General features: G+C 43.7%; 2 protein-coding genes across 5 annotated transcripts in view; one reads left to right on the top strand and one right to left on the bottom strand.

Annotated features, from left to right (window-relative positions):
- The first annotated feature begins 2716 nt into the window (after nt 1–2716).
- The window catches only part of LOC117367630 (gastrula zinc finger protein XlCGF57.1-like), a 158799-nt gene continuing 135325 nt past the window's right edge, over nt 2717–26190 (top strand). For both annotated transcript variants that reach the window (XM_033960378.1, XM_033960381.1), the window contains exon 1: nt 2717–2890. In XM_033960378.1, the coding sequence (XP_033816269.1) occupies nt 2867–2890 (24 nt within the window). In that variant the 5' untranslated portion in view covers nt 2717–2866. The remainder of the gene's footprint in view (nt 2891–26190) is intronic.
- Nucleotides 6363–26190, bottom strand: part of LOC117367623 (zinc finger protein 84-like) — a 61014-nt gene continuing 41186 nt past the window's right edge. For 2 of the 3 annotated variants that reach the window (XM_033960363.1, XM_033960364.1), the window contains exons 7-15: nt 24139–24252; nt 21638–21798; nt 17311–17443; nt 16652–16765; nt 15822–15935; nt 14128–14235; nt 12142–12228; nt 10115–10243; nt 6363–9028 (exon numbers count right to left, since the gene is read on the bottom strand). In XM_033960363.1, the coding sequence (XP_033816254.1) occupies nt 7131–9028; nt 10115–10243; nt 12142–12228; nt 14128–14235; nt 15822–15935; nt 16652–16765; nt 17311–17443; nt 21638–21798; nt 24139–24252 (2858 nt within the window). In that variant the 3' untranslated portion in view covers nt 6363–7130. The remainder of the gene's footprint in view (nt 9029–10114; nt 10244–12141; nt 12229–14127; nt 14236–15821; nt 15936–16651; nt 16766–17310; nt 17444–21637; nt 21799–24138; nt 24253–26190) is intronic. The other variant, XM_033960365.1, reaches the window with a different exon arrangement.

Consider the following 26190-nt stretch of genomic DNA (forward strand, 5'->3'; position numbering starts at 1 on the left):
AGAGCCAGGTCAGGTTTTCAGGATATCCAAAATGAATATGTATGAGATGGATTTGCATGCACTACCTCCTTGAGATGCAAATCTATCTCATGCATATTGAGCCGAGGGTTTCAACGTATCCTCAACAATGACACCTAGATCCTATTCCTGGGCAGTGACTCCTAACACAGAACCCAGCATCCTATAGCTATAGTTCAGGTTCCTCTTTCCCACTTGCATCACTTTGCACTTGCTCATCATCTGCCATTTGGATTCCCAGTCTCTTAAGGTAGCTTCTGGTAGCACCTGCTCCTGAAGTCCATCTCGGACATTCACTGAAATGGACTTCTGGAGCAGATAGCAGTGACGTAATTCAAGAAATCCTGGATCAAGCACAGGATCTAAGGAAGCAAGAAAAAAGTGTTTAAAAAAATATTTATCTTTATTTAAAATATTTGATTAAATGCTTATCCAGTAGTACAAAGCGCTGAACAAAATTTAAAAATTACAACAGTGCAAAACACCAGTATATATACATATAATAATACAAGAAAAGCACATTGATCTTACAGACATACATGAGCAATCATTTTAACCCTCCCACCCACCCAATAATTAAACAAGAAAACACAAATACATAGAATCTTTCAATAACCTTTCCCAATTTAAAATAATAGTGCGATTTTCCCCCTCCACCCACCTAATCTGGATGTATATGTTGAAAGGGCCAAAAATATGATCAGTTATCATTCTTTACAGAATTTTGTCAATGGTTCCCAAACATCCACAAATTTCCTATAATGTCCCTGTTGTATGGTCATCATACATTCCATTTTAAAAGTGTGGCATAGAGATTTCCATCAGAAAGTATAATTTAACTGATCTCAATTTTCCATTTCTTCAAAATAAGTTGTATGGCAACCCCTGTCATTATAAAGAGAAATTTGTTATTATGAGAAGATATTTGGCTTTTAACCCTCATTAACATGCCACTGGATTTTCCAATATTTTCTGGTATTTTGCCATCTGTTAATCGTTTGCTTTGGGTCTCTGAAAGGAGGGAGTCAGCATTTGAAAACGGTTCATGAGATGGATTAGGTTAACACTCTATCACATTATATTTAGAGAACGCCCTCTTCCCCAACTATGTAACCCAAAGCAGTTTACCTCAATAACAAACCGATGGAAAACAATTTAAAAGGGCAAATAAAAAGGGATTCATTCATTCACTTCTGTTCAAAATCTGCCGTTTCACTCTACTGGTAGTTTGCAGACGCTATTCCAACCACTGGTCACTGGAGGGCGCCATTGCTTCAGGAATCAGTACTGCAGAGATGCTCAGTGCTGCCCTCCTGTGGCAAATGTCTAGCAAAAAGGCTATCCCCCTACCTGAGCAGTTTCAACATCACTCCCCATGGATTAGGTACTCTATTTAAAAAATTTTGGGGGAATTTATCAATAAACCATACAAACAGACAAAAAAATAACAGGTCATGTACATATGTGATTATAAGTGATAGTTATGACCAAAGAGGATGGCCCTCTTCCCCAACTATGGAACACAAAGCATTTTTATCGCAATAACAAACTGATGGAGAAAAATTTTAAAGGGCAAATAAAAAGGGATTCATTCATAGTAACATAGTAGATGATGGCAGATAAAGACCCGAATGGTCCTTCCAGTCTGCCCAACCTAATTCAATTTAACATTTTTTTTTTCTTAGCTATTTCTAGGCAAGAATCCAAAGCTCTACCTGGTATTGTTCCAACTACTGAAGGCTCCATCAAAGCTCACTCCAGCCCATCTATACCCTCCCAGCCATTGAAGCCCTCCCCAGCCCATCCTCAACCAAAAGGCCATATACAGGCACAGACCATGCAAGGCTGCCCAGTACTGGCCTTAGTTCTTCAATATTTATTATTGTTTTCTGATTCTAGATCCTCTATGTTCAACCCACACTTTTTTTTAACTCTGTCATCATTTTCATCTGCACCGCCTCTCTCGGGAGCGCCAGGTCTGCCTGGGTTTTTTGCATGTATTATACATGGAAAATATCTGCCCAATTTAAAAAAAAAAAAAAATGAAAAAAGCCCCCCCCAGTCAAAGTGCCCCCTCCCTCCATGAACCCCAAAAAATGGGAGGAATGATCACTCCCTCCTGCTACCACTGCAAATGAATGGTAGGAGGTAAGCCTAGAGGAGAAGGTAAAGAAGATTGCGACCTATACGTAAGGTCTGATTAAAATTAGTTATTAGAGCATAATCATTAATGATAGATGAATTATCCGATCTATGTCTCAAATGCCTCCTTATACAAGAAACATTTTAAAGAGCTTTTTAATTTTTCTAGTGAGGATTCATCATGTAAGCTGTTCCACAAAAGTAAACTAAAACAGTTTCTTGATCATATGTCTCTTTAGCTATAAATGACAATATTATTATTACGACTTAGCCAAAAGGAAAGATTTATAAACTATAAAGAATTTTTACCTCATGCAAAATTGTCATTTCTTTAATAAGACATTAACTATTTTTTCTGAGGCCCTCCAAATCCAAAATCTGGCCCTGCAAAAGGTTTGTTTGAGACCACTGATCTATCGGCTACTTGTTGAGATCCACCTTAAGGAGGTGGGAATAGCCTAGAATGATGTCAGCAAGGGCTCTGAGCATGCTCTGCTGGGGGATTTGTTTGCCTCTAGTGACTGCAAAGCTGCAAAAAAAAAAAAACCAGGACAGATTCAGAATAAATGCAGGACTGGAAATCCCTTCAAGGCAATGCCAGGCCCAAATTGGCGGAGATTTTCTCTGAAACTAAGGAATCAGCCCAGTCTCCTCTAGTCATCTTTCCAGGACCAGGAAAATCAGCAGCTGCAAAATTCAGAAGGAAATGTCTGCCCTGGTGTCTGATCAGGTAAGAACTTTTTTTTTCACAGGGTGTCAGCTCTAAAAGGAAAACAGTTTCTTGTGCAATACTTCCAGCCTTCCTTTCTCTTTCTGATCTGTCCGGAGTCCGGGTAAATGGTGGATCCCCCGGATTCTTGAAGCACTGCTTAAAAAAATGGATCTCTGCTACTACTAGTAATTATTTCTATAGTGCTACCAGACCTAGAGTCAAAAAGAAGAATGCCTGTTTTTTTGACTGCTTTCAGTATGTGATGAGCTCCGCTCCCTCTGTCGGGCTCTTTCTGTGAGGATAGGAGCCCAGCAGAAAGTGACTGGACAGGTCACTGCTAGGCTTAACCACATATCAAAAGCATTACAGGCAATTATTATTGCACAGCACATCTTGCTTATCTGTTTTCAATTGAGCTCAGTGCTGTGGGAGAGGGGAAATCTATTAGCTGAGGGGAAGCAAAGTGAAAGAGAGGGCATGAGCTGAACAATGGCATTAGCTTCCCTGAAGGAGGAACGAGAGACATTTTAAAGTTTCCAAGTTTCTTTACAGTTTGATATAGCGACCATCAAACAAATATCTGGACGGTTTACAATTGTTAAAATTAGAGTTTAACAATTAAAAAAAGAAAAGTAAAATAGGGTAACATAAAACCCTAATTTTTATTTTAACAAGTTTTATTGAATTTTCACAATGGCAAATACACCAGATAGCCAAATCCCCACCCCAAATCATTAACAGTCATACTTGTACTCTTCAAGATAAGGCAATACTATCCAACCCCAAATTCCCCCCTCCCTCTCTTTTTCTCTCTCCCTGCCCCCCTTTCTTTCTGTCTGAATTTTCTCTCTCCCTGCCCCCTTTCTTTCTGTCTGAATTTTCTCTCTCCCTGCCCCCTTTCTTTCTTTCTGTCATTCTCTCTCCCTGCCCGCCCACTCAGCCACTGCCGCAGATTTCTCCCTATTTCCCCGATGCTAGGCACGTACAAGCGCCGGGCCCACAAGCCTTCACCCCTGACGTCAATTCTGATGTTGTAGAGGAAGTTCCGGCCCAGCCGGTGGGGGTGGAAGGCTGTGGGCCCAGCGCTTGTATGCGCCGGGCCTGGCGTCGGGGAAGCAGGGAGAAGAGAACACAAAGGCAAGGCAAGTCTATCGCGGAGCCCAGCTCTGCGATCGACTCGCATTGCCTTTGCGATCTACCAGTCAATCGCGATCGACCTTTTGGGCACCCCCCTGCTTTAGACAGTGGAGGGAAGGGAAGAGACCTGTTCTGGAGAGGAAGGGAAGCCCAGCAGGATGGAGACAACCACCATCTCATCCAGGCAGAAGGGTTGGATCTACTTGGATCCAGCACTCAATCTCCTCTGGATCCACCCAGATCCAGCACTTGTTCTCTTCAGAAGGGCTAGATTTACCCAGATCCAGTACTCATTCCTATTTAATGATTCCTTTTGCTCCATCTTCCAACTGCTGAATAAGCCAGCTTGTGAAACTTGCACTGTGTCACTGGGAAACCAGGCAATCTATGTAAAATTCTAGGAGATAAATATAAAGTCAGCAATTTTTTTTGTTGCCACCAGCATTAATATCCAAGATATTCAATACCAGAGCCCGTCCAGGGCCCATTGAATATCTGGGTTTCGGCGGCCAGTTATCCCTTATCCAGTTAAGTGAGAAACTCAGCAATTAACTGGTCAAAGATAGGACTGTGTTTTTCTGATTGACTTAGGTGATTAAGTGCTGAATATGGCTTTAGCAGTTATGTGTGATTTCTCCCTTGTTTATTACGCATATGTGTGACATCACGTCCATGCCTGTGCAGAGGCCCTCCAGATGGGCCCTGAGACGCTAGTAGGAGGTGCCAGCAGGGAAGAGGGTCGGAGAGGCACTGGCGCCAGCTGATTGCCTACAGCAGTGTTTCTCATCTACTTCAAGCAAAGTACCCCCTAAGTCCAACAAATATCAACTGAGTACCCCAACCAAAGACCTCCCTAGGCCCACCCAAGCTCTGCCCCAGATCCCATCCCCTTTATTAATTGGTAATGCAATCTTTTCCATTAATTTTTCATATACACAGCAGATAACGGCCTCCTAGCGATGAAGCAGCGAAGCTGGACCCCTCCATCCCCAACCTTCTGACAACTACAAGTGACTTTACATCATTTCGAAAAGAAATCAAAACTCTGCTATTCAAAAAATCTATACAGCCTTCTTACCCCCCCCCCCCTCGCATCCTCTCTCCTCCTTGCAAATTTCCAGCTGACCTCCTACCCCTCTACTAATATCTCCTCAATGACTCTATCAATTAACCAACCCCAAACTGCATCTTTCCTACAAGTATACCTCAATTCTCCACCCTTCCTTCTAACTCTCGCCAATGCCTCTACTATGTAACCAACCCTAAATTGTAACTTCCTGGAAATGTCCAGCTATCCTACACTGTAATCCGCTTAGAACTGCAAGGTACAGGCGGAATAGAAGTCACTAATGGAATGTAATGTAATAGAAATTCTCAAAACTGACACATTTCAATCACTATATTGAAAATAAAATCATTTTACCTACCGGCGATCTTCCGCAGGCTGCTGTAATTAGCTTTAAAAGGTGAGACCAGGCGGCCAGGGGGGGAAGCCGGAGGACGCTAGAGAGAAGGGAGAAACATGCAGGCCTTTGGCGAATCGGGCAGCGCTGGCGTTGGGAAGTCAGCTGCCAGGCGCCTCTCTTCCTCCTCAGTGTGCCGCGGCACACTTGAAATCTCAGGAGGCACGCTAATATGCCCCGGCACGCAGTTTGAGATGCGCTGGTTTAGAACATTTAAATGGTTTGTCTCGGGGGGGAAATCTCTCCAAATAGTTTTTCACATACCAAGAAAGGAATGAAACTCACTCCTGTGTTTACGTTTTATTAAAATTTTCTAAAGCATTTGGGCTTACTCAGATCACAGTGGTTAACAATTCAAAATACAACATATCAAAAGAAAATAACATTTTTAAAATCCTACCAAACCATGTATCACTTTCAGTATGTTTACATGGTTTCTAACTCATGTGACTCATTTTATGCTGTTGCAGGTTATATGTCTGGCTGAACCTTTAGACTTCCTTTTACAAAGCTGCGCTGGGGCTTTAAAACGCGGAATAGCGCGTGCTACATTGCCGCATTGCGGTAGCTGCTACCGCCTCCTTTTGAGCAGGCGGTAGATTTCCGGCTCACGCGCGCGCTAATCCGGTGCGTTGGACAAAACCTCTAGCCCTTAACCCTTTCAGGACCATAAGGATCGTAGGCCAATTTTTGTGGTTTTGACGACATTTTTACGGTAAAAAGGGCTTGCAGATGCCAAAAAAATTGATTTTTTTTGTGAAATATCATTATTTTTTTTTAAAAAAATCACACTTCTGGCTTATGGACAGTGTGGCAAGTGAATCTTCTCGTCAATCTGGCAACGACGCTAATGAATGAATGTCGGAACCAGTTTGTTTACATAAAGGCAGTATCCTATGGAATCCGTACATATCAAATTTAGAACTGTAGACTATCCCAATCAAAATTTATAGGATTTTAAAGTTATGGGACAAATATGTCCCTTGGTCCTGAAAGGGTTAAATAAACTCTCATGTGCGAGTCATTTTAAGCAGGTGTAGACTGTTTCTCGACACTGAAACAAGTTATCACACTCTGAACTCTTAAATAGTCTCTCTTTTGGTTCATTTCTTCAAATGAGATAATTTTGCACGTACCATAACAGGATCAAACCTCGCTGCTAAACCAGGGAATGTGGCGTACGATCTCAGGCCTCTCAGATTTACTGCTAACACTCGGCGTAAAACCAGAGAGCTTTCTTTCTGAAGTTCGTAAGATGTAAATATCTTATCCAAGTGTGCTCGGAAGTTCTTTTTAATCAAGCCTGTGGCCCCCAAAATGACGGAAAATGTTTCTGTAGCTTTCTGCCACTTTTTCTTAGTTTTGGACAACAGTTCCTCTCTCATCTTTCTTCCTGTAAACCGTGCCGAGCTCCGCATTCGTGGAGATGGTGCGGTATATAAACCCAAGGTTTAGTTTAGTTTAGTTTAGTTCTTGGTACTTGAGGATCTTCCCTCTCTCCACATGCACGATTCATTAAGTAATCGCTTAGGATCGAAACCTCAACAATCGATGCCATTCTGGTATTTTCTCTTTTACTACTCTATTTGGTTTTCTGGCATCCCATGCGAGTCATTTTATGCAGCTACAGCTGGTCTTTGACTGAAAAACTTATCAGATTAGGAACATCTAAATGGCTTACCTTTTGTGTGAATCATTTGATGTAATTGCAGGAGACTTTTCCTTTTGAAACATTTGTCACATTCAGAACATTTAAACGGCTTTTCTTCTCTGTGAGTCATTTCATGAAAATGCAGGAAACTTTTCTTTTTAAAACATTTATCACATTCAGAACATTTAAACGGCTTGTCTCCCATGTGACTCGCCTGATGGTGTCGCAGATTGCTTCTCAAACTGAACCATTTATCACATTCAGGACATTTAAATGGCTTGTCTCCGGTGTGAGTCATTTGATGCAACTTCAGGTCATTTTTTCTTTTGAAGCCTTTATCACATTCAGAACATCTAAATGGCTTACTTTCTGAGTGAATTATTTGATGCTTTTTCAAGTATCTTTCACGTTTGAAACATTTATTACATTCCGAACATTTAAATGGTTTTTCTCCCCTGTGAATCATTTGATGCAATTTCAGGTCATTTTTCCTTTTCAAACACGTATCACATTCAGAACATTTAAACGGCCTATCTCCTGTGTGTGTCATTTGATGCAATTTCAGGTCATTTTTCCTTTTGAAACATTTATCACATTCAGAACATTTAAACGGTTTCTCTCCTGTGTGAGTCATTTGATGAAATTGCAGGGAGCTTTTCTTTTTGAAACATTTATCACATTCAGAACATTGAAATAGACTCTCTCCTGTGTGAATCATTATGTGTGGTAGGAGGTTTGTTTTCCGACTGAAACATTTATCACATTCAGAACATTTAAATGGCTTGTGTCCAGTGTGAGTTATCTGATGCAGTTTCAGGTCATTTTTCCTTTTGAAACATTTATCACACTCAGAACATTTAAATGGTTTTTCTCTTGTGTGAGTCATCCGATGGTGTCGCAGGCTGCTTTTCAAATTGAAACATTTATCACATGTAGAACATTTAAATGGTTTGTCTCCCGTGTGAGTCATCTGATGCAGCTTCAGGTCATTTTTCCTTTTGAAACATTTATTGCATTCAGAACATTGAAATGGTTTGTCTCCCGTGTGAGTCATCTGATGCAGCTTCAGGTCATTTTTCCTTTTGAAACATTTACCACACTCAGAACATTTAAATGGTTTTTCTCTTGTATGAGTCATTTGATGGTGTTGCAGATTGCTTTTCAAAGTGAAACATTTATCACATTCAGAACACTGAAATGGCTTGTCTCCGGTGTGAGTCATTTGATGCAGTTTCAGGTCATTTTTCCTTTTGAAGCCTTTATTACATTCAGAACATTTAAATGGCTTGTCTCCCGTGTGAATCATTTCATGCAATTTGAGGTCGTTTTTCCTTCTGAAACATTTATCACATTCAGAACATTTAAATGGCTTCTCTCCCATGTGAGTCTTTTGACGAACTTGCAGAGGGGTTTTCTTTTTGAAACATTTATCACATTCAGAATCTTGAAATGGACTCTTTCTTGTTTGCGTCATTTTACACAGTTGCAGCTTGTTTTTCTGACTGAACAGTTTATCACATTCAGAACTTTCAAATTGTTTTTCGCAGGGGCCGGCGTCTCCCGAAGGGCTGGTTTTCTGTATACCTTGGCAATCATAAACCTCAGACCTAAACCTCTGCATGTCATGCTCAGCCAAATATAAATCACTCCTTTTAAAATGTCTCTCATCTTTGAGTCTTCCAGTTGGTGCAAGTTTAGGCCAGTGGTTACAATTCCTCTCTTGTGTGTTTGTTCTTTTTCCTTTATATGCTATTACTTTCACCATGCTTGGTGTTATGTTGCCGACACCTTGCTCAAAGTCAGTTAGAGGATCTCGGCTTCCTCTGGAAGGGTCTCTGCATTTCCATTCCGTTCTCTGCTGCCCACTGTACATCCTCGTTCTTTCTCTGTTATTCCTAAATCCGTCTGTTGGAGAAAAGTAAGAGCATGACCCTTAATTTTACCATTAAGGAGAAAGACATATATAAAAAAAAACTATACCCATATGATTATTTGAAAAAAAAAAAACAAATTTGCCTGGCTTAGGTTCCAGGAAACACATACAGAAAGTGATATTGCTTGTCAATAGCACACAAGCAGAGAGAAAAAGACCAAGATTATTTTCAGGTTCTACTTCTCTACATCCTATAATAATGTCCTGTCTCTACAATGATTTCTTTCATTCTGATTACATTCACCAACCAAAAACTACAAAACTTGGCTGAAGATCTGGGATTTCATTTGGGATCTGGGTCTCAAAATCTCAAACCTGTCGGCTTAAAGTGGGGGTGTACAACCCGCGGTCCAAAGAGGTATTTCGTGTGACCCAGCTCAAGGGTGATGCGGTGTTTCGTGCGGCCCAGCTCAAGGGCGATGCGGCGTTTTCCTCTGCCTCTCCCGGGTGTTTACTTTCTGGACGGCTCTCTCATCCATCTTCCTGCAGTGTTTTTCTGCTCAAAGCCATGGGCAGCGGCTCCTATGCGTGACGTCGCGACATCAGAGAAAAGGTTTCCAGATCAGCCATGGGAGGAACGTAGGAGCCGCTGCCAGCAGCTTTGAGCAGAAAAATGACTGTAGCAGTGAGGAGGGAGCAGGCCTGAAGGTAAACACCCATGGCACAGAAGGGAAGTAGGGAGAAGGGCAAGCCTCAGAAAATTCATGCAAGCCTCAGAAAATCAGGGTAGCTTTACCAAAACATTTTTGCTCCCCCCCTCCCATTCAGTCAGTGGCTTGATTTATATATCTTTTACCAGGAATAATTTACAGAAATTATTAAGTTTTGAAGCTGCATGTTTCTGGCAGGATATATATTAAAAATAAAACATAGAGGGAACATACTCAGGTTTCTACAATATAATGGTAAATTAAACCTGCACCTCCCTCCAACTTACAGCTGTCAATATGGGCCTTGCTGCCACCCTTATTTTGTGCAGTGGCTGGTCCAGAGGATGCATCTTCCTTATTAAGAATATTTGGGTCAGCCGCTGGTAGATTCAATCCAAGCTACATTACCTGTTTCCTGCAGTTCTTCACATATGCCCACATTGATCAGGTTTCCTTTGCTCTCAGATCCCTGGAGCTCAATCCTGGTTCCCTCTTCCTTAAAGTGGGTTAAAATGCCAGGTTTGACATTGGAGGACCCTGTTATAGAAAAACATTGTTACAACTGGGTTAATTTTTAAAGCTGATCCGCATAAGTCTTCGGTGCAATATTGCATGGAGAAAAATTGGGGGATGATCTAAAAACTGTGGGAATTGGAAAGGCTGTGGAGTCGGAGTCAATTTTGGGTACCTAGAGCTGGAGTCGTGGGTACCAGAAATTGCCGAATCGGAGTATTTATTTACCGACTCCACAGCCGGATATGGGTGCAAAGCATCTTCTGGCTGTACCTAATCCGTTTACTAGGTGGACTTTGCAAGTCTGGAAAGGGGATACACGACAGTTATTGGGTAAGGTTAAGGGGATACATCATCTACCTTTGACACTCACAGAAGCCTGTTAACAGCGGGGCAGGAACTTGGAAAGTTCACTCCTGCCCGCTGCACCTCCACTGGGGATCGGCGGTAGAGGGCAGGAAGGGAGGCAGGTTGCAGAGCCTGGGAGGGAGGGTGCAGAGTCTGACGGGAGAGGGAAGGAAGGGTGCTGGGTGCAGAGTCTGACAGGGGAGGGAAGGAAGGAAGGGGGCTGGGTGCAATGCCTGACAGGAAGTGAGCTGGGTGAAGTACCTGACAGGGAAAGGAGGGAGGGAAGAAAGGGTGCTTGGTGCAATGACTGATAGGGGGGGGGAGGGAGGGAAGGGTACTGGGTGCAGTCAGTGCCTGACAGGGACGGGAGGGAGGGAAGGAAGGGTACTGGGTGCAATGCTTGACAGGGGAGGGAGGGAAGGGGGTCTCGACTTATAGTCAGATCGACTTATATTCAAGTACATACAGTAAGGGGCTCATAATCGAAAGAGAAAAACATCCAAAAACCGGCCTAAGTCGGCACTTGGACGAACATTTCTCAAAAACATCCAAGCGCCGATAATAAAACCGGGTTTTGGACGTATTTAAAAACGACCTAGGCCTTCATAGTGCCGCTCAATGTCCAAAGCTAAACGGGGCGTTTCGGGAGGCGTGTTGAGGGCAGGATTTGGGTAGGACGTGGGCTGGCTTAAACTTATTCATACAGCATGTAAAACCGAAAGTTTAACAACAGAGCCTAGACGGAACTTGGACGTTGTGACTTAGACCATCTAAAACATGGTCTAAGTCACAAAAACCCACCTAAACTCACCAGATAAGCACAGAAAACACATAAAACAGACCCCCACACACTACCCCAGTGATCACCAACCCCCCCCCACCCCCATAAAAATTTTATTCCCAACTTTAAATTTCAACCTCCAGACCATCATCACCTGGCCGCCTGGCATAGGAAAGCCTAGTCGTCAAGCCCAGAGACAGTTTAAATCGTCTTGGGGGTGGGTTAGGGACCTATAGAGAGGAGGACACTTGCCCATAAGCCCCTGTAATCACTGCATTGATACTTAAACATGTGCACTCCCCTATACACCCCCAAAACCCTTTTTGACTGGCATATAAGTGGCTCCTGCAGCCATACGGGCTATTGGGGTGGTAGATAAGTGGGTCTAGGGGATTCTGGAGGTGGTTTGGGGGGTTCACCATCATCTATAAGGGAGCTGTAGTGAGGAGAAGCCACGGCACCCTTTTTGTGAAGTTCACAGCAGTGCCCTGTAAGGTACCCCACTATTTAGGTGCCATGTCTGGGTGTGCAGTCCATCACTTTGCAGACCCCTCCCACGTCCAACAGGACTTGTTCCAGGCGTTTTGGACTTGGACGGAAATGGACAATTTAGCGGCTTGGACGATCAGATCGGCAGAACGAATAATTAGAAGATTTTCGAAAGTAAAAAAAAGTTGGACGTATCTTTCGAAAATGAGTTTTAGGCTCTTTTTAACTTTGGACGACTTGTGAGATGGACGTAAACGGACTTAGACGTCCCTTTCGATTAGGCCCCTCCACGTGTCTTGCTTGCCTGTTATAGATTCAGGAGGTTCCACGAAGGGAAGATCTTCCTCTTGTTTAATGCTCAGTGAGAATACAGATGTTACAACCGGAAGGCCTGTGATGAAAAAACAAACATCTAGGATCAGTTAACAAGCCCTGATAATCTTATATTAGGAAAACAATTTTAAGTTTCTCCATCTTTGATGTTAACGGCCCATTTCCTGTGATCTGAAAACGCAAGGCCCTTTAACTCCAAAACATTCACTTACTTTCCCGTATGCTGGGGGGTCATTCTGATTTTCTTCTCCCTCCAATTCACAGAAGTACTTCACCTTGAATACCGTACCACTCCCTCGGGTTTTGCAGTCCAGATGTACGAGCCAGCATTTTTTAGCTTTACATCTTAGTTGTCAAATTCTGAACCATTCTTCAATCTTTGCTACATCCGTCCAAGGGCTATCCACTGTCCAGGTGACTGATACTTACCGTATTTTCACGCATATAACGCGCGCGTTATACACGATTTTAGAAACCGTGTATAACCATGCGCGTTATATGCGTGAGCGCGTTATCCCCTTGTTTTTTTACATAGTTCCCCCCCGACGTCCGATTCACCCCCCCCCCGCCGCAGGACCGCTCGCACCCGCACCCCAAAGGACCGCTTGCGCTGGAACACGCACCCGCACCGCAACTGACGTCAGAGAAAGGGCGGGACCGCTGGAAGAGGAAGCAGCGTAGACGCAGGGCTAAGAGAAGGGGCAGGACCGCCGGCAGAGGAAGCAGCAGGACGACGGTAGGAAACTTCTACATGATGGGGGGGGGGAGGCTGTGGGGGTGCGAGCGGTCCTTCGGGGTGAGGGTGCGGGTACGTGTTCGAGCGCGAGCGGTCCTTCGGGGTGCGGGTGCGAGCGGTCCTGCGGGGGGTGAATCGGACGTCGGGGGGGGGGCATCAGGCTTTCAGGGTGGGGACAGGACTTCAAGGGGGAGAGGAGAGTCGGGGCGGGCTAAAAGAGAGTGGGCTGGCCAGAGGAGAGTCGGGGCGGGCGAAAGGAGAGTCGGGCAGTGACGGGAGAGTCGGGGCGGCATGCGCGGTATACAGGTGTGCGCGGTATATAAAAATTTATTTACATAAATTACAGTTCCCCGCACGCTATACCCGTGTGCGTGTTTTACACGGGTGCGCGGTATATGAGTGAAAATACGTATGGATACCAGTTTAGGAGAAGTTCCACAGGATAAAAACTCCTCTCTTATTAATAAGAGAAAACTTTCCGTCCTGCTGGTTTGTTAAATAATTTGTATTCAAAAATTAGCCTACTCGAAAAGAGAGGGACCAAAATTGAATATGCTCTTAGAAAAAGACCTACCCTCCACTCTCACTGAACAACTAAGACTGACGGCCTCTTTTACAAAGCTGCGCTAATGGCCCCGAAGGCCATAGAGATTTAAAGAACATAAGAGTGCCATCTCCGGAACAGACCCTAGGTCCATCAAGTCCGGCGATCCGCACACGCGGAGGCCCCGCTTTGTAAGAGAGACAGTGAGGGTTTCCTTGCACCAGAATTTAAAAAAATAGAATTGAAATTAAAGTTTTTGGGTTGTTTTTTTTTTTTTTTTACTGACGGCTTTCGATCAGTTCATGGGAACTTCTCGTAAATCAATAAAAGAGTTCACCAGGGTTTGGTTCACGCCCGAAAGTGCACAGCAAGAATCGCCCCTAAACGTCACACTGTCCAGCCCTAAGTATATTTTTATACCAAATTCAAAGAAATGAGTGCTGAAAACGGATATCAATAATTTAATCCCGAAAAGGTACCCTCGGTGTCGGGCGCACAGTCAATATGAGAGGGAAGAAGGAGAGGAACAGGGCCATGAAGCACACTTTCCGCAGCTCTGAAGCTATTCTAATTACTAAGAAATAAAAATATCATTAACATTCACCATCTATGTGAAAACTTGGAAATACTCCACAACACATAGCAAGGATTTGATTATAAAGGCATTTTTGACTCACCGCTCTTGGTATCGGTATCTTCCTCTCCTCCCTCCAGCTGGTCACCGACAAGAACCTCTTCTATTTTCAGGTTCTCTACTGTGCGGTCAGCAGTGTAACTTCGTCTGTCTGTAAGAATAGACAACTTTAGATTTTAAAAAAGGAAGCTTAAGCCCTAAAAAAGCAACACTTAGCTAGTTGTAAAATGCAATGAATGAATAATAAAAGCAGTCAGGACTTCAACTTGGGAACCAACAGAAAATACCCAAATAAACGATCCTTCCTCCTTTAATTCCCCTGTCTTGGAATTCTGTAAGATCTGACATTACCCGATCTACTCAAAAAGGTCAATTGTCCTTTCCTACGCTGAAAGGCGTTACCTACATTGGCAAATTAGGGAAGTCTCTACTTTTCAAAATTACCGAGCTGTGGAATGATTTCCCTATTCATCTGCGCGATCTGGGTTCTTTCCGACCATTTCGAAAAACATCTGAAAACTTGGCTATTTTCAAAATTGTAAATTCCGCTCCTCTCCATACTATTCCAGATCCATATTGTATCTGCTCTCCTTTCTAATTTCTTGTAAACCGTGCCGAGCTCTACTGTTATAAAGAAGCGGTATAAGCCTAAGGTTTGGTTTAATGTCTCTTCCATCTCCAGAGGCAGCTGACTCCATCCAAAGTATGGAAATAGTGGTAGGAGAGAGGATGACAACTAGAGAATGACACGGTGACAAAATTCATCACCGTTCCCGTCCCCACGGATAACTGCGGGAAATAATCTCATGTCATTTTCTAGTGTCTGTTTCAACCTCAGTCCTTCTACACCAGCATTCTTCAAAGCAAAGCTTGCGGGTCAGTGGTTGTGGCCATTCATACTCTGATTCTTATGGGAGCCAAGGATAATGAAGCCATTGTGACATCACTGATGTGATTGGCTCTTAGGCACTGGTGGAATGAGGCATTATGACATCACAATATCTGTTCTGGATACCAGAGACTGTCATTCTGTAGTGTCTGTTTCAACCTCAGTCCTTTTACATCAGCATTCTTCAAAGCAAAGCTTGCGGGTCAGTGGTTGTGGCCATTCATACTCTGATTCTTATGGGAGCCAAGGATAATGAAGCCATTGTGACATCACTGATGTGATTGGCTCTTAGGCACTGGTGGAATGAGGCATTATGACATCACAATATCTGCTCTGGATACCAGAGACTGTCATTCTGTAGTGTCTATTTCAGCCTCAGTCCTTCTACACCAGCATTCTTCAAAGCAAAGCTTGCGGGTCAGTGGTTGTGGCCATTCATACTCTGATTCTTATGGGAGCCAAGGATAATGAAGCCATTGTGACATCACTGATGTGATTGGCTCTTAGGCACTGGTGGAATGAGGCATTATGACATCACAATATCTGCTCTGGATACCAGAGACTGTCATTCTGTAGTGTCTGTTTCAACCTCAGTCCTTCTACACCAGCATCCTTCAAAGCAAAGCTTGCGGGTCAGTGATTGTGCCCAATTATACTCTGATTCTTTCCTCTCTCCTTAAAGAATGACATGAAGATGGTTTCCCGCAGTTATCCTCGGGGACGGGAACGGTGATGAATTTTGTCACCGTGTCATTCTCTAATGACAACCTCATATTTCACCAGTGCTGAATTCCTAAATGGTCCTGGCTCACTTTAGTTTAGATTTGCAGGAGGAATTTTATACTTACTTGTTACAGGAGAGTAAGAATCTTCAGCTATTTCGGATTCAGGAGGATCCATAAAGGGGAGATCTTCCTCTTGTTTAATGTTCAGTGAAAACACAGACGTTACAATCGGAAGACCTGTGATGAGAAAACATATCTGGAAGGATTCACCGAGACTCTGAACTTAGTTAGGAAACAGATTTTAAGTCCCCAAATGTGATGTCAGTGGTCTATCTCCTAGGCAACAAAACAACAAAAGAACCAAAGGTCCAACTCTAAGAAATTCTAATTCTTGTTCTCTATCTTTATCACATTTCAAGGATATTTACCTTCTCCTATATTGTTCTACATTTCACCCTTTCTCTCAAACTTGGTTAATCTTGGTCTCACTCTATATTCATTTGCTTTTCACATTCAACATGTTTATGCATATTAAATTCAAATATTTTTATATTTATGTATACATTTTTACTATGCATGAATTTTCTCTCTTCCTTTCTTTCTTTACCCATTTTTTCTTTCCACACATCTATAATTCTTTTTCCCAAACACCTATCTTAAATATAAGTAGGATCATCAAAACATACAATATTCATATATAGCACTTTTATTATCTTAATTTTTATATGGTTGTTTTAATATTGTATTTGTACCTATTAGGACCCCTGATGAAGGTTGTCCGAAACACGGACCGTGTTGGGTCCCCTGTCTGGTAAAAGGTTTTTAGTTAAGATTTATTTGTCAAAATAAAATTTGCCTGCACCGTGTACAAGTCTGCAGTTTTGGTTTGTTTGCAGTGGTCTATCTCCTGCAATATGAAAATGCAGAGTCCTTTAAATTCAACATGTACTTACTCGTGGTAGGGCCATTTGGGTTTTCTTTTCCTTCCCACTCAAAGTGTTGAGTGAAATATTTCTCATCTTCCTTTTTCATCTTGAATATAACATCAGGATTAACAATTGAATAACCTGTCAATAAGGAGAACAGAAATGACATTTAAACTGTATTTGTAGAGCCCCTGGGGAGTTTCCATCCATTTCCTGTCTTAACAGAGCAGTATGCGAGTGTGTGCATATAAATATGTGTGTCTATATACCATATCTTGTGGTGTGTGTATTTGTCTGACAAAGCTTGGAGAGAAGTGGCAGCAGTGGCCTACCACTTGACATATTATACCATAGAAATTTTCTGGTATGGACATTCCTCTTTATGACCCTCTTAGGTGGAGGTATTTCAAATGCAATCTTCTGGTTTACCATCTGGAGGAGTTTTATGTTGTACAGTATTTTTAATTAGTATGCTCGTACAGGTACAAGATCCTTTATCTGAAATGCTTGAGACCAGAGGCATTTCGGGGTTTTGGAGTGGAGTGGTGTCATCGGTGGCCGTGCCTGCTGTGATCGTTCGGGATTAGAAATTTCAGGAATTCATAGGACCTGGGACCTGTGATATTTATACCGCTCATTCTATAATGTGCCTGTGTTGTAGAAGATGGAGAAAACATTTACTGTACCTCGTAACAGGAGGATGTCATGAATCTTCTCGATGATCCTCTTGTAATGTTCCTTCTGACATTCTTCCAAAATGTCCCACTCTACTTCCAAGAAATAAGCAGCAACATCTTTGAATGTGACCAATGCCTGGACCTGTAATCAAGATACCCTAAGTCACAGATTCATTTTTCTTCCATTTAATTAAAATCATTCCTACCTCTCCGATATGCCCGAAATGCCAACAAGGATGCAATTCGTTTTTTCATGCTTTTTGGGCTTGCCCTAAAGTTAAAGCTTTTTGGAGGGCTATCCTTCGATTTTTGGTCAATCTCTTCCGATGTTGCCTGTAGGCTTCCTTTTGGACCACTACGAATCTTTTCATATAGCTACTAGGGGACATAGGATCTTGATTCGAAGGGCTTCTGTTCTGGGTAAAAAGATTGTCCTCAGTGTCTGGATGCATAAGACCACACCTGCTTTCTAGGCCTGGCGGAATCGTCTTCATAGTTTAATGCTTTTGGAACGCCATGCCCATCTTTCTTTTAAAGGGCAGAAAGTTTTTCTGTTGATTTGGGACACCTATATTCAGTCATTGTCCCCTAGGGGTCGGAGTTTAGTATTGAACTCATTCTAACCTGATTTTTTCCTTTTCCGGGTTCTGTACTGGTACCCCGGTGTATAGACGGGAGTGTGGAGTGGTGTGAATGGTGGAGTGGATGTGGGTATGCCTGGATTTTTTTTGAGGTGGGTGGGGTAGAAGTTTTGCTTGAGGTGGGGTATTTCCGGCTGTGGGGAGGGGTGATAGTTTTGGTTCCAGGATCGTTGGAAGGTATAAGAACACAGCTTTCCAATGTCTGCATTGGCTTTGTATCGTGCTGGGGGAAGGGGGGCTAGGGATGGGGGGACAGGGGGTGAGTTGGTTTGGATGGGTTTGTGGGGGCGAAAATTGAAAATGTATTTGTTGAACCTTTTCGGTTGATCTTGCTATTTGTGTTTTGCAGGTTGTTATTTGATGTTCAACAATAAAAAATGATTTACACTAAAATCATTCGTACCTAGCATCTCTTCCTTCACTCCCTTATATTTCTGAATCCAACATCTCTTTCTTTCTCCCTCCTATGCATCTCTCTCTCCCTCTCATCTACCGCCATGTCCAATAACTCTCCCTTCCTCCTTCCCTTGTGCCCTGGATCCAACATCTCTCTTCCCACTCCCTCCTTGCAACATCTTTTCCTTCCTCCCCTCCACCATCATGTCAAATATTTCTCCCTCTCTCTCCCATGCATCCTCTCTCTCTCCCCTCCAGCCCCATATCCAACATTTTCTCCTTCTCTTGACCCTCCCCCACCAATATCCCCAAAATTTATCCCTTTCTGGGACCCTCTCCACCCCTCCCTTCCTCCCCTGTCTTTTGTTCACCCCTTTCTCCCCCCTCCCCATTCGGCATCTCCCCTTCCCTCCCTCATCTTACTTTACCTTCAACCCTCCTCTTGCCAGCGTGGAGGGAATAGGCTGGGCTCTCTCTGTGTCCCTGTCTTCATGGGTCAATGGCAGTATTTTCCACACACTGCCTTCCCCCAACTCTCTACCACATCCTGCCCAGGCAGAGAAACAGAAGTTGTAGCAGAGATGAGGCTTCTGGGTTAGCGGCAGGCAGCGTGTAGAAATCACTGCCATTGACCCACGAAGGCAGGGACACAGCCAGGACAGCAAGAGACCAGACTGTTCCCTCTATGCTGGCACTGGATTAAGGTGCACTGCTGCAAGGCAAGTCTGAGGCCAAACTGGGTGGGCCCAGGCCTTCCGAGGCCTAGCCGTGGCTATTCCCCTTGTGCTGGGAGAAGCAAAGTGAGGCAAAATTAAAATACACAAGAAAAGCAGCTTTTTTTGTGTGTTGGTCCAGCATTATGGAACTCACTTCCACAGTCATTGAAATTGGAAACTTCTTTGCTTAGGTTTAAGAAGTCCTTGAAAGCTTATTTATTTCAGTACTCTTTTGGGGATACACTTAAAGGTTTTATTAGTGTGAATGTGGTATGAATATGTGTTTGCTTGGGGATTGACTATGGGAAGGATTTTGGGATGGGCTTTCCTTTTAATGATGGAGTTCTTTTCTATTTTTTTATGGCATTTTTATTGTAAACCGCTTCATTTACTTTTAGCGAGTTAGCAATACAGTAGACTCTCTGTTCACCGGAACTCAAGCAGCCCAAACTCTCAAGCAACCAGCAAAAAAAAAAAAATCCTGTAATACCGTACTTTTCGGACCATAAGACGCACCCACCTGTAGATGAGGAAAAACCAAGAAAAAAAAATTTGGTTCAGAATTTTTTTCTTCCTGTTTTTTCCTCCTCTACATGTAGGTGCCTCTGTTGGTCTGGGCTGGGAAGCCCACAGCCCAAAGCCGCCCGCAGCCACCCAAAGCCACCAGAAGCCTGCAGCTGTCAGAAGCCCAAAGCCGCTCACAGCTTGAAGCCGTCCGCTGCCGCCAGAACTCCGAAGCCACCCACAGCCGACAGAAGTCACCCACAGCCCCCCCATAGCTTTTATAGTGGTGGTTCAGTGTGGTCTACAGGACGGCTGCCTGTGTCTTTAATAATAATAATAATAACTTTATTTTTTTTTTTTTTTTTCTATACCGCCATAGTCAAACTGACTTCTAGGCGGTTCACATAGAAAGAAGGCTGGACAATCAGCGAATTACACAATGTAAGAAGAAGGAAGTTACATAATAATTAGGGAAGGAATATATGAGAGAAAGAAATTACATAATACATTGGGGTTATAAGGGGAAAGAACAGAAACGCAGGAGCATGACCTTTGCGCTTCATGCCTGGTCCCGCACCGCTCTGTGATTGGCTGCAGTCGATAACTGACTGCAGCCAATCACAGAGCGGTGCAACCAGGCAGGAGGCGCAAAGGTCGCGCTCCTGCGTTGTGCGTCGCTCTTCTAAAGACACAGGCAGCCATCCCGGAGACCGCTTTGGACCACCGCTTCAAAAGGTACCGGGGGGGGGGGGGGGGGGCACACAGTGTTTCGGTCCGTAAGGCCCCTTTTTGGGGGTGGAAAAAAATGCGTCTTATGGTCCAAAAAATACAGTACTTTAAATAGAAATGAAAGTAAAATCAATTTCTGGCAGAAATTTAGACTCTCAGTTAACCGGCACCCATGGCCATTGATAAGATACCGATAAATGTAGTTTCTGGTTGCTTGAGAGTTGCTATTAAAAATAGGCCTAACTAATAGTATAACCCGTACTATGCCAAACCATAAATTGTTCTAGACAAACTACCGGACATGTGGTAAGCAAAGGGTGGACGTACTCAGGAGCCGGTATGTGCTTCAAATGAAGAGGTAGAAATAATAAGCATCCCCGAGATCTATGGAAGGAGGGCAACCAATGAGACACTGTGATATAAGAACATAAGAACATAAGAGTTGCCTCCGCTGAGGCAGACCATAGGCCCATCAGGCCTAGTGCCTGAAACAGTGGTCCCTGACTAATTTTATAACTTACCTCTACCTCTCTTCTTATCTGTACCCTTCTATCCCTTTGTCCTCCAAGTACCTATCCAAAGCTTCTTTGAAGCCCTCTAGCGTGCTCCTGCTTACTACATCCTCCGGCAGCGCATTCCATGTATCCACCACCCTCTGTGTGAAGAAGAACTTCCTGGCGTTTGATCTAAACCTCTCCCCTTTCAATTTCTCCGAGTGCCCCCTTGTACGTGGGGTTCCCCTTAATTTGAAAAGTCTGTCCCTGTCTATTTTTTTCTATACCCTTCATGATCTTGAAGGTTTTTCTATCATGTCTCCTCTAAGTCTCCGCTTTTCCAGGGAGAAAAGCCCCAACTTTTTCAATCTGTCAGTATACGAGAGGTCCTCCATGCCCTTTATTCGTTCAGTTGCTCTTCTCTGGACTTTCTCAAGTACTGCCATGTCCTTCTTGAGGTGCGGCGACCGGTACAAATTATATTGCAATGATACGGTGGATTAAATTGGAGGGTGGTAGCATTCTATGTTAAATACGGAACTGAATGAAACAAGGACGTAAATTCAACAGGAAACAGCTGCAACGTGTCAGAAATGGTGAGAGATACCAGGAAGATTATAAAAGCTGATAGAGGATGAGAGAGAGTTGATATTGAAAGAAAAGAAACTTGGGATAATGGCAGGGGAGAAAAAGAGAAAGAATGAAGGCACAAAAAGGGAGAACTGAAAAGGAATTGAGAAAGTGGAAATAAGGAAAACAGAAGAAACGCATTATCTACACAACAAAGATTACAACTTCATTCGCACCAGGCCTAGTCCAGATTAGGCATCTTTCCTGTGAGAAAGGTTCGTCTTACCTCATTTCTAGGTTCAATCCAAACTTCGTCACACGCTTCACGCAGTTCCTCACAGGTGCCTGTGGTGGTCAGATTTTCTCTTTCCTCAAAATCCTGAGGCTCAGTCTCAAATCCCTCTTGCTCAAATCGGATTAAAATGTCAGGCTTGACATTCTGGGAGCCTGTTATAGGAAAAAAATAGTATAAGAAGTTTCAAAATAAAGCCTGTAAGTGCTTAATATGATGCTGTTATTTATTTATCCAAATGTTCTAGGCTGCGTCCATAAAAAAATCAAACAAAATAAAAATCTTAAAAACAGTACAGAAAAAAAAATTTGAAAAATGCACCAACTCATACTCATATATCCACTTGCATTACAAAAAATGTACCCGATCAAGCAATATTCCCACCAGACGTACTAGATCTCAGAGCTTGAGGCAATCTGTTCCACAGACTAGGACTACATAGTTTATAGGTACCTCCACCAATAGAGCTCAAAAAGGGGTGCTGATGTACTGATCATCATCATCAGAAATTTATTCTAGCAGTACCTTGCCCAAAACAGAAGTTGACGCCAGAGGCGGTGGACATATGAACTATGGCTGCTCCATGCGCCTAATGGCCTACACCCAGGGCGGACCACACTATCGAGGAAGTTGATGCCAGAGGCGGTGGACATATGAATTGTGGCTGCTCCGTGCGCCCCCTTATGGCCTGCACCTAGGGTGGACCGCACTATCGAGGAAGTTGACGCCAGAGGCGGTGGACATATGAATTGTGGCTGCTCCATGCGTCCCCTTATGGCCTGCACCTAGGGTGGACCGCACTATCGAGGAGGTTGACGCCAGAGGCGGTGGACATATGAACTGCGGCTGCTCCATGCGCCCCCTTATGGCCTACACCTGGGGCAGACCGCACTATCGCACCACCCTTGGTACATCACTGAGTTAATGTACTGAGAGTTAGAGGGAATAGTCAGAGACAGTATCCAGTTAAATGCCGCTATATATCTGAGACTGGCCAGCTGAACCTGGCAGAAGCCTCTTAAATAAAAATAAATACATTTTAGAACTGCCTCTCCTGATCACCTGGTGTGTTTTTTCTAACCCTTTGCATTTCCAACCTTGTATTGTCATTCCTCATCCTTAGATCTCTTTTCAAATACATCTTGAATTCTCTTCACTTCCCTCCCCTTTTACTAATTACTGTTCTTTATTACCATTCAAGTTCATTTAAACATTTTCCTGTCCAATTGCTACTTGACTTCTTCAATCGGTGATTGTTCACTACCTCTCCTTATAGATGGGGCCATTACCAGTCCCTATTATAGGAGGCAATACCGGGACATTTTCTTTAATCATTTCATCTGATAATCTTTGTTAACTGGTATTTTGACCTCCTTATATTCTTGGGCACACACTAAAAGACCATGGGGCTCATAAAAAAAAAAAAAAAAAAAAAGCTGGTTTTAGATGTATCTAAAACCAGCTTAGGCCTTTCCCCTGCCTCTAAAGGCATAGAGCGAAAAGAAGCATTTTTAGAGGAGGGGAAAGGGCGGGAGGTGGGCCGACCTAGACATAGGCATACAGCAGGTATAACCAAACCTTTTGACAGGTTGTCTAGTCGGCACTTATATGTTTTGACTTACACCAAGTCAAAATAGGTATAAGTGCCGAAAAAGGGTCCGCTGAGCTGATGGCCAAGGTACAGCGAATGGCCACCAGGATGGTCTCGGGGCTCAAAGATCTATCATACGAAGAAAGGCTGAACGAATTGCAGCTATACTCTCTCGAAGAACGTAGGGAGAGAGGAGACATGATTGAGACGTTTAAGTATGTCACTGGTCGTATCGAGATAGATGATATTTTCCTTCTTAAAGGACCCTCGGCCACAAGAGGACACCCGCTGAAAATAAAGGGCGGGAAGTTTCATGGCGACACCAGGAAATTCTTCTTCACCGAAAGAGTGGTTGACAGCTGGAATAAGCTCCCAGGGCAGGTGATCGAGGCCAGCAGCGTGCCGGATTTTAAGAACAGATGGGATGCTCATGTCGGATCTCTACGAGGGAAAGGTCATCAGAGAGCGATTAAATAGGGGGGGTGGGTCAATGGTGTGGGCAGACTCGATGGGCCTCGGCCTTTTTCTGCCGTCACTTTCTATGTTTCTATGGCGGCTGGCGCGATCAGCTCAGCAGCCCGACAACCTACCCACCCCCCACCACAACCATCGGGGCAGGAGAAATACCTCATCTCTCCTGCAGCGATCCACCCCTTCCCCTGATCTGATCGGGCCAGGAGAGAGCCCAAGCCCTCCTGGCCCCGCCGACAATGATCGGGGCAAGAGGGAGCCCAAGCCCTCTTGTCCCGCGGAACCCCGAACCTTCCCTGACTCGATCTGTCTCCATGTACAGCCTATTCCATCCAAACTAGGTGAAAAAACAGTGGGAGGAACAGAAGGGATGACAAGTCTCCTATCCCACCAGCGTACTAGTAAAGATGTGCAGGAGGAATTTTATACTTACTTGTAACCGAAGGGTGAGTCTGTTCCGACATCTCTGATTCAGGATGATCTGTAGAGGGGAGATCTTCCTCTTGTTTAACACTCACTGAGAAAACAGACGTTACAACTGGAAGGCCTGTGATGAGAAAACACATCTAGAAGGATGCACCAAGGGTATAATATTACTAAAACCATCAGGAGACTAAGGATGATCCAGAACACTGCTGTCCGCCTCATATTTGACCTGAAAAAATGGGACCATATCACCCCTTTCTACCACAAACTCCACTAGCTCCAACTAGAATCCAGAATCATATTCAAATTCGCCTGTTTTTGCTACAAAACAATATTTGGTTTATCCCCAAGCTACATCACCCCTCACTTCACCCTTAACCACAACTATAAGAACTCCCGTAAAATTCAACTCTTCACCTTCCCCTCCCTAAAACTATGCCACTCAAAAAAAATTCCTTGACAAAACCTACGCCTTCCAAGCCGCCAAACTAAACCCTTGGCTAGCCCAAATGATCCTCAAGGCCTACAACTACCTCGACTTTAGAAAATTACTCAAAACTCACCTATTCCGAGACCAAGACCCTTAATGCCCCTTTTCAATCCTCCTCCTCCCCCCTTCTGATCTTCTCCCCTCCCTGTCTCCTCTCCCCCCCCCCCCCCTACTTCTCTCCTTGCTGTTCATAACTCTAAGATCAATTTGATATGTAACCACTTGTAATCTTTGTCTAACTAATGTGAACCGCCTAGAACTCTTCGGGGTATGGCGGTATACAAAAATAAAGTTATTATTATTATTATTATAAAGCCCTGATGCTCAAAGCTCTGGCAATTCAGTAAGAAAAAAATACCAGGTTGGGAGTGATTTGTCTTTAGCAGGTCACGCTGAGCACAAATAGCAGGCATATTCACGCTATCTTTGCTGAGTAGCCCGGTAAAAGAGGGGAGGAACTGTGCCTAGTGCCTGCTCAGAAGAGCTAAGTGGTTCCCAAACCCAGGCTGTCAGCTCAGGCGCCCATGGTCTGCTACCACTGCTCCTGTCTTCTGTCGGCAGAATTCACCAGAGTTGCGGTCAGCTGATCCGGAAACTCACTGGAGCTGCAATCAGCTGACTGCGGCTCCGGTGAATTCTGCCAGTGTTTTTGCTGTTTAAAACTGGATATGGGCGCACCTCCCGTGCATGTGTTGTATGCTGAGGACATACACTCACACAGCACACATAGAAACAGCTATCAGAAGCTCCAGACCTGCAAGTAAATTTTTTTCATTAAGGAGGTGGGCATTCCCTTTTGAGCATTACAAGGAGTGCTCATTTAAATACTAATGAGCTCCTTGTAATATATTTGTATAAGGTTGTCCAAGATGATAAAGAGGATGGAACTCCTCTCGTATGAGGAAAGACTAAGGGCTTGATTCACTAAGCAAACCCGATCGTGTACCGATCGGTTTGCGGCCCCCTTTACGACTCGATTTTACTCCGGCCCGATTCACTTACCTCTGTGCCGATCCGATGCCGATCCGTGCATGCAAATGAGGGGAATGGTCTGCAAGGAAGCGATAGGCAATAAGAAAAACTCATTCAGAAAATGAAAAAAGGACAAAACTGAGGGGAACTGGAAAGAGCACAGGAAGTATCAAAAAGAATGTCATCGAGCGGTTCAAAAAGCCAAAAGAGAGTATGAAGAGAGGTTAGCCAGGGAAGCACGAAATTTCAAACCGTTCTTTAGATATGTTAAAGGGAAGCAACCGGCTAGGGAGGAGGTGGGATCGCTGGACGACGGAGACAGGAAGGAAGTAGTGAAGGAGGCGAAAGAAGTGGCAGAAAGATTTAACATGTTCTTTTCATCTGTATTTACAAACGAACACATCCAACATACCGGAACCTGAGCAATTCTTCAATGGAAATCAAGCAGAAAAATTAACATCCATGGAAGTGAGCCTTGAAGATGTACGCAGGCAGATAGAAAAACTAAAAACTGACAAATCCCCGGGTCCGGACGGAATCCATCCAAGGGTTCTGAAGGAATTAAAGGAGGAGATAACGGAACTACTGCAGCAAATT

The sequence above is a fragment of the Geotrypetes seraphini genome, chromosome 10 (genome assembly GCF_902459505.1).
Source record: "Geotrypetes seraphini chromosome 10, aGeoSer1.1, whole genome shotgun sequence".
In the NCBI taxonomy this organism is placed as follows: Eukaryota; Metazoa; Chordata; class Amphibia; order Gymnophiona; family Dermophiidae; genus Geotrypetes; species Geotrypetes seraphini.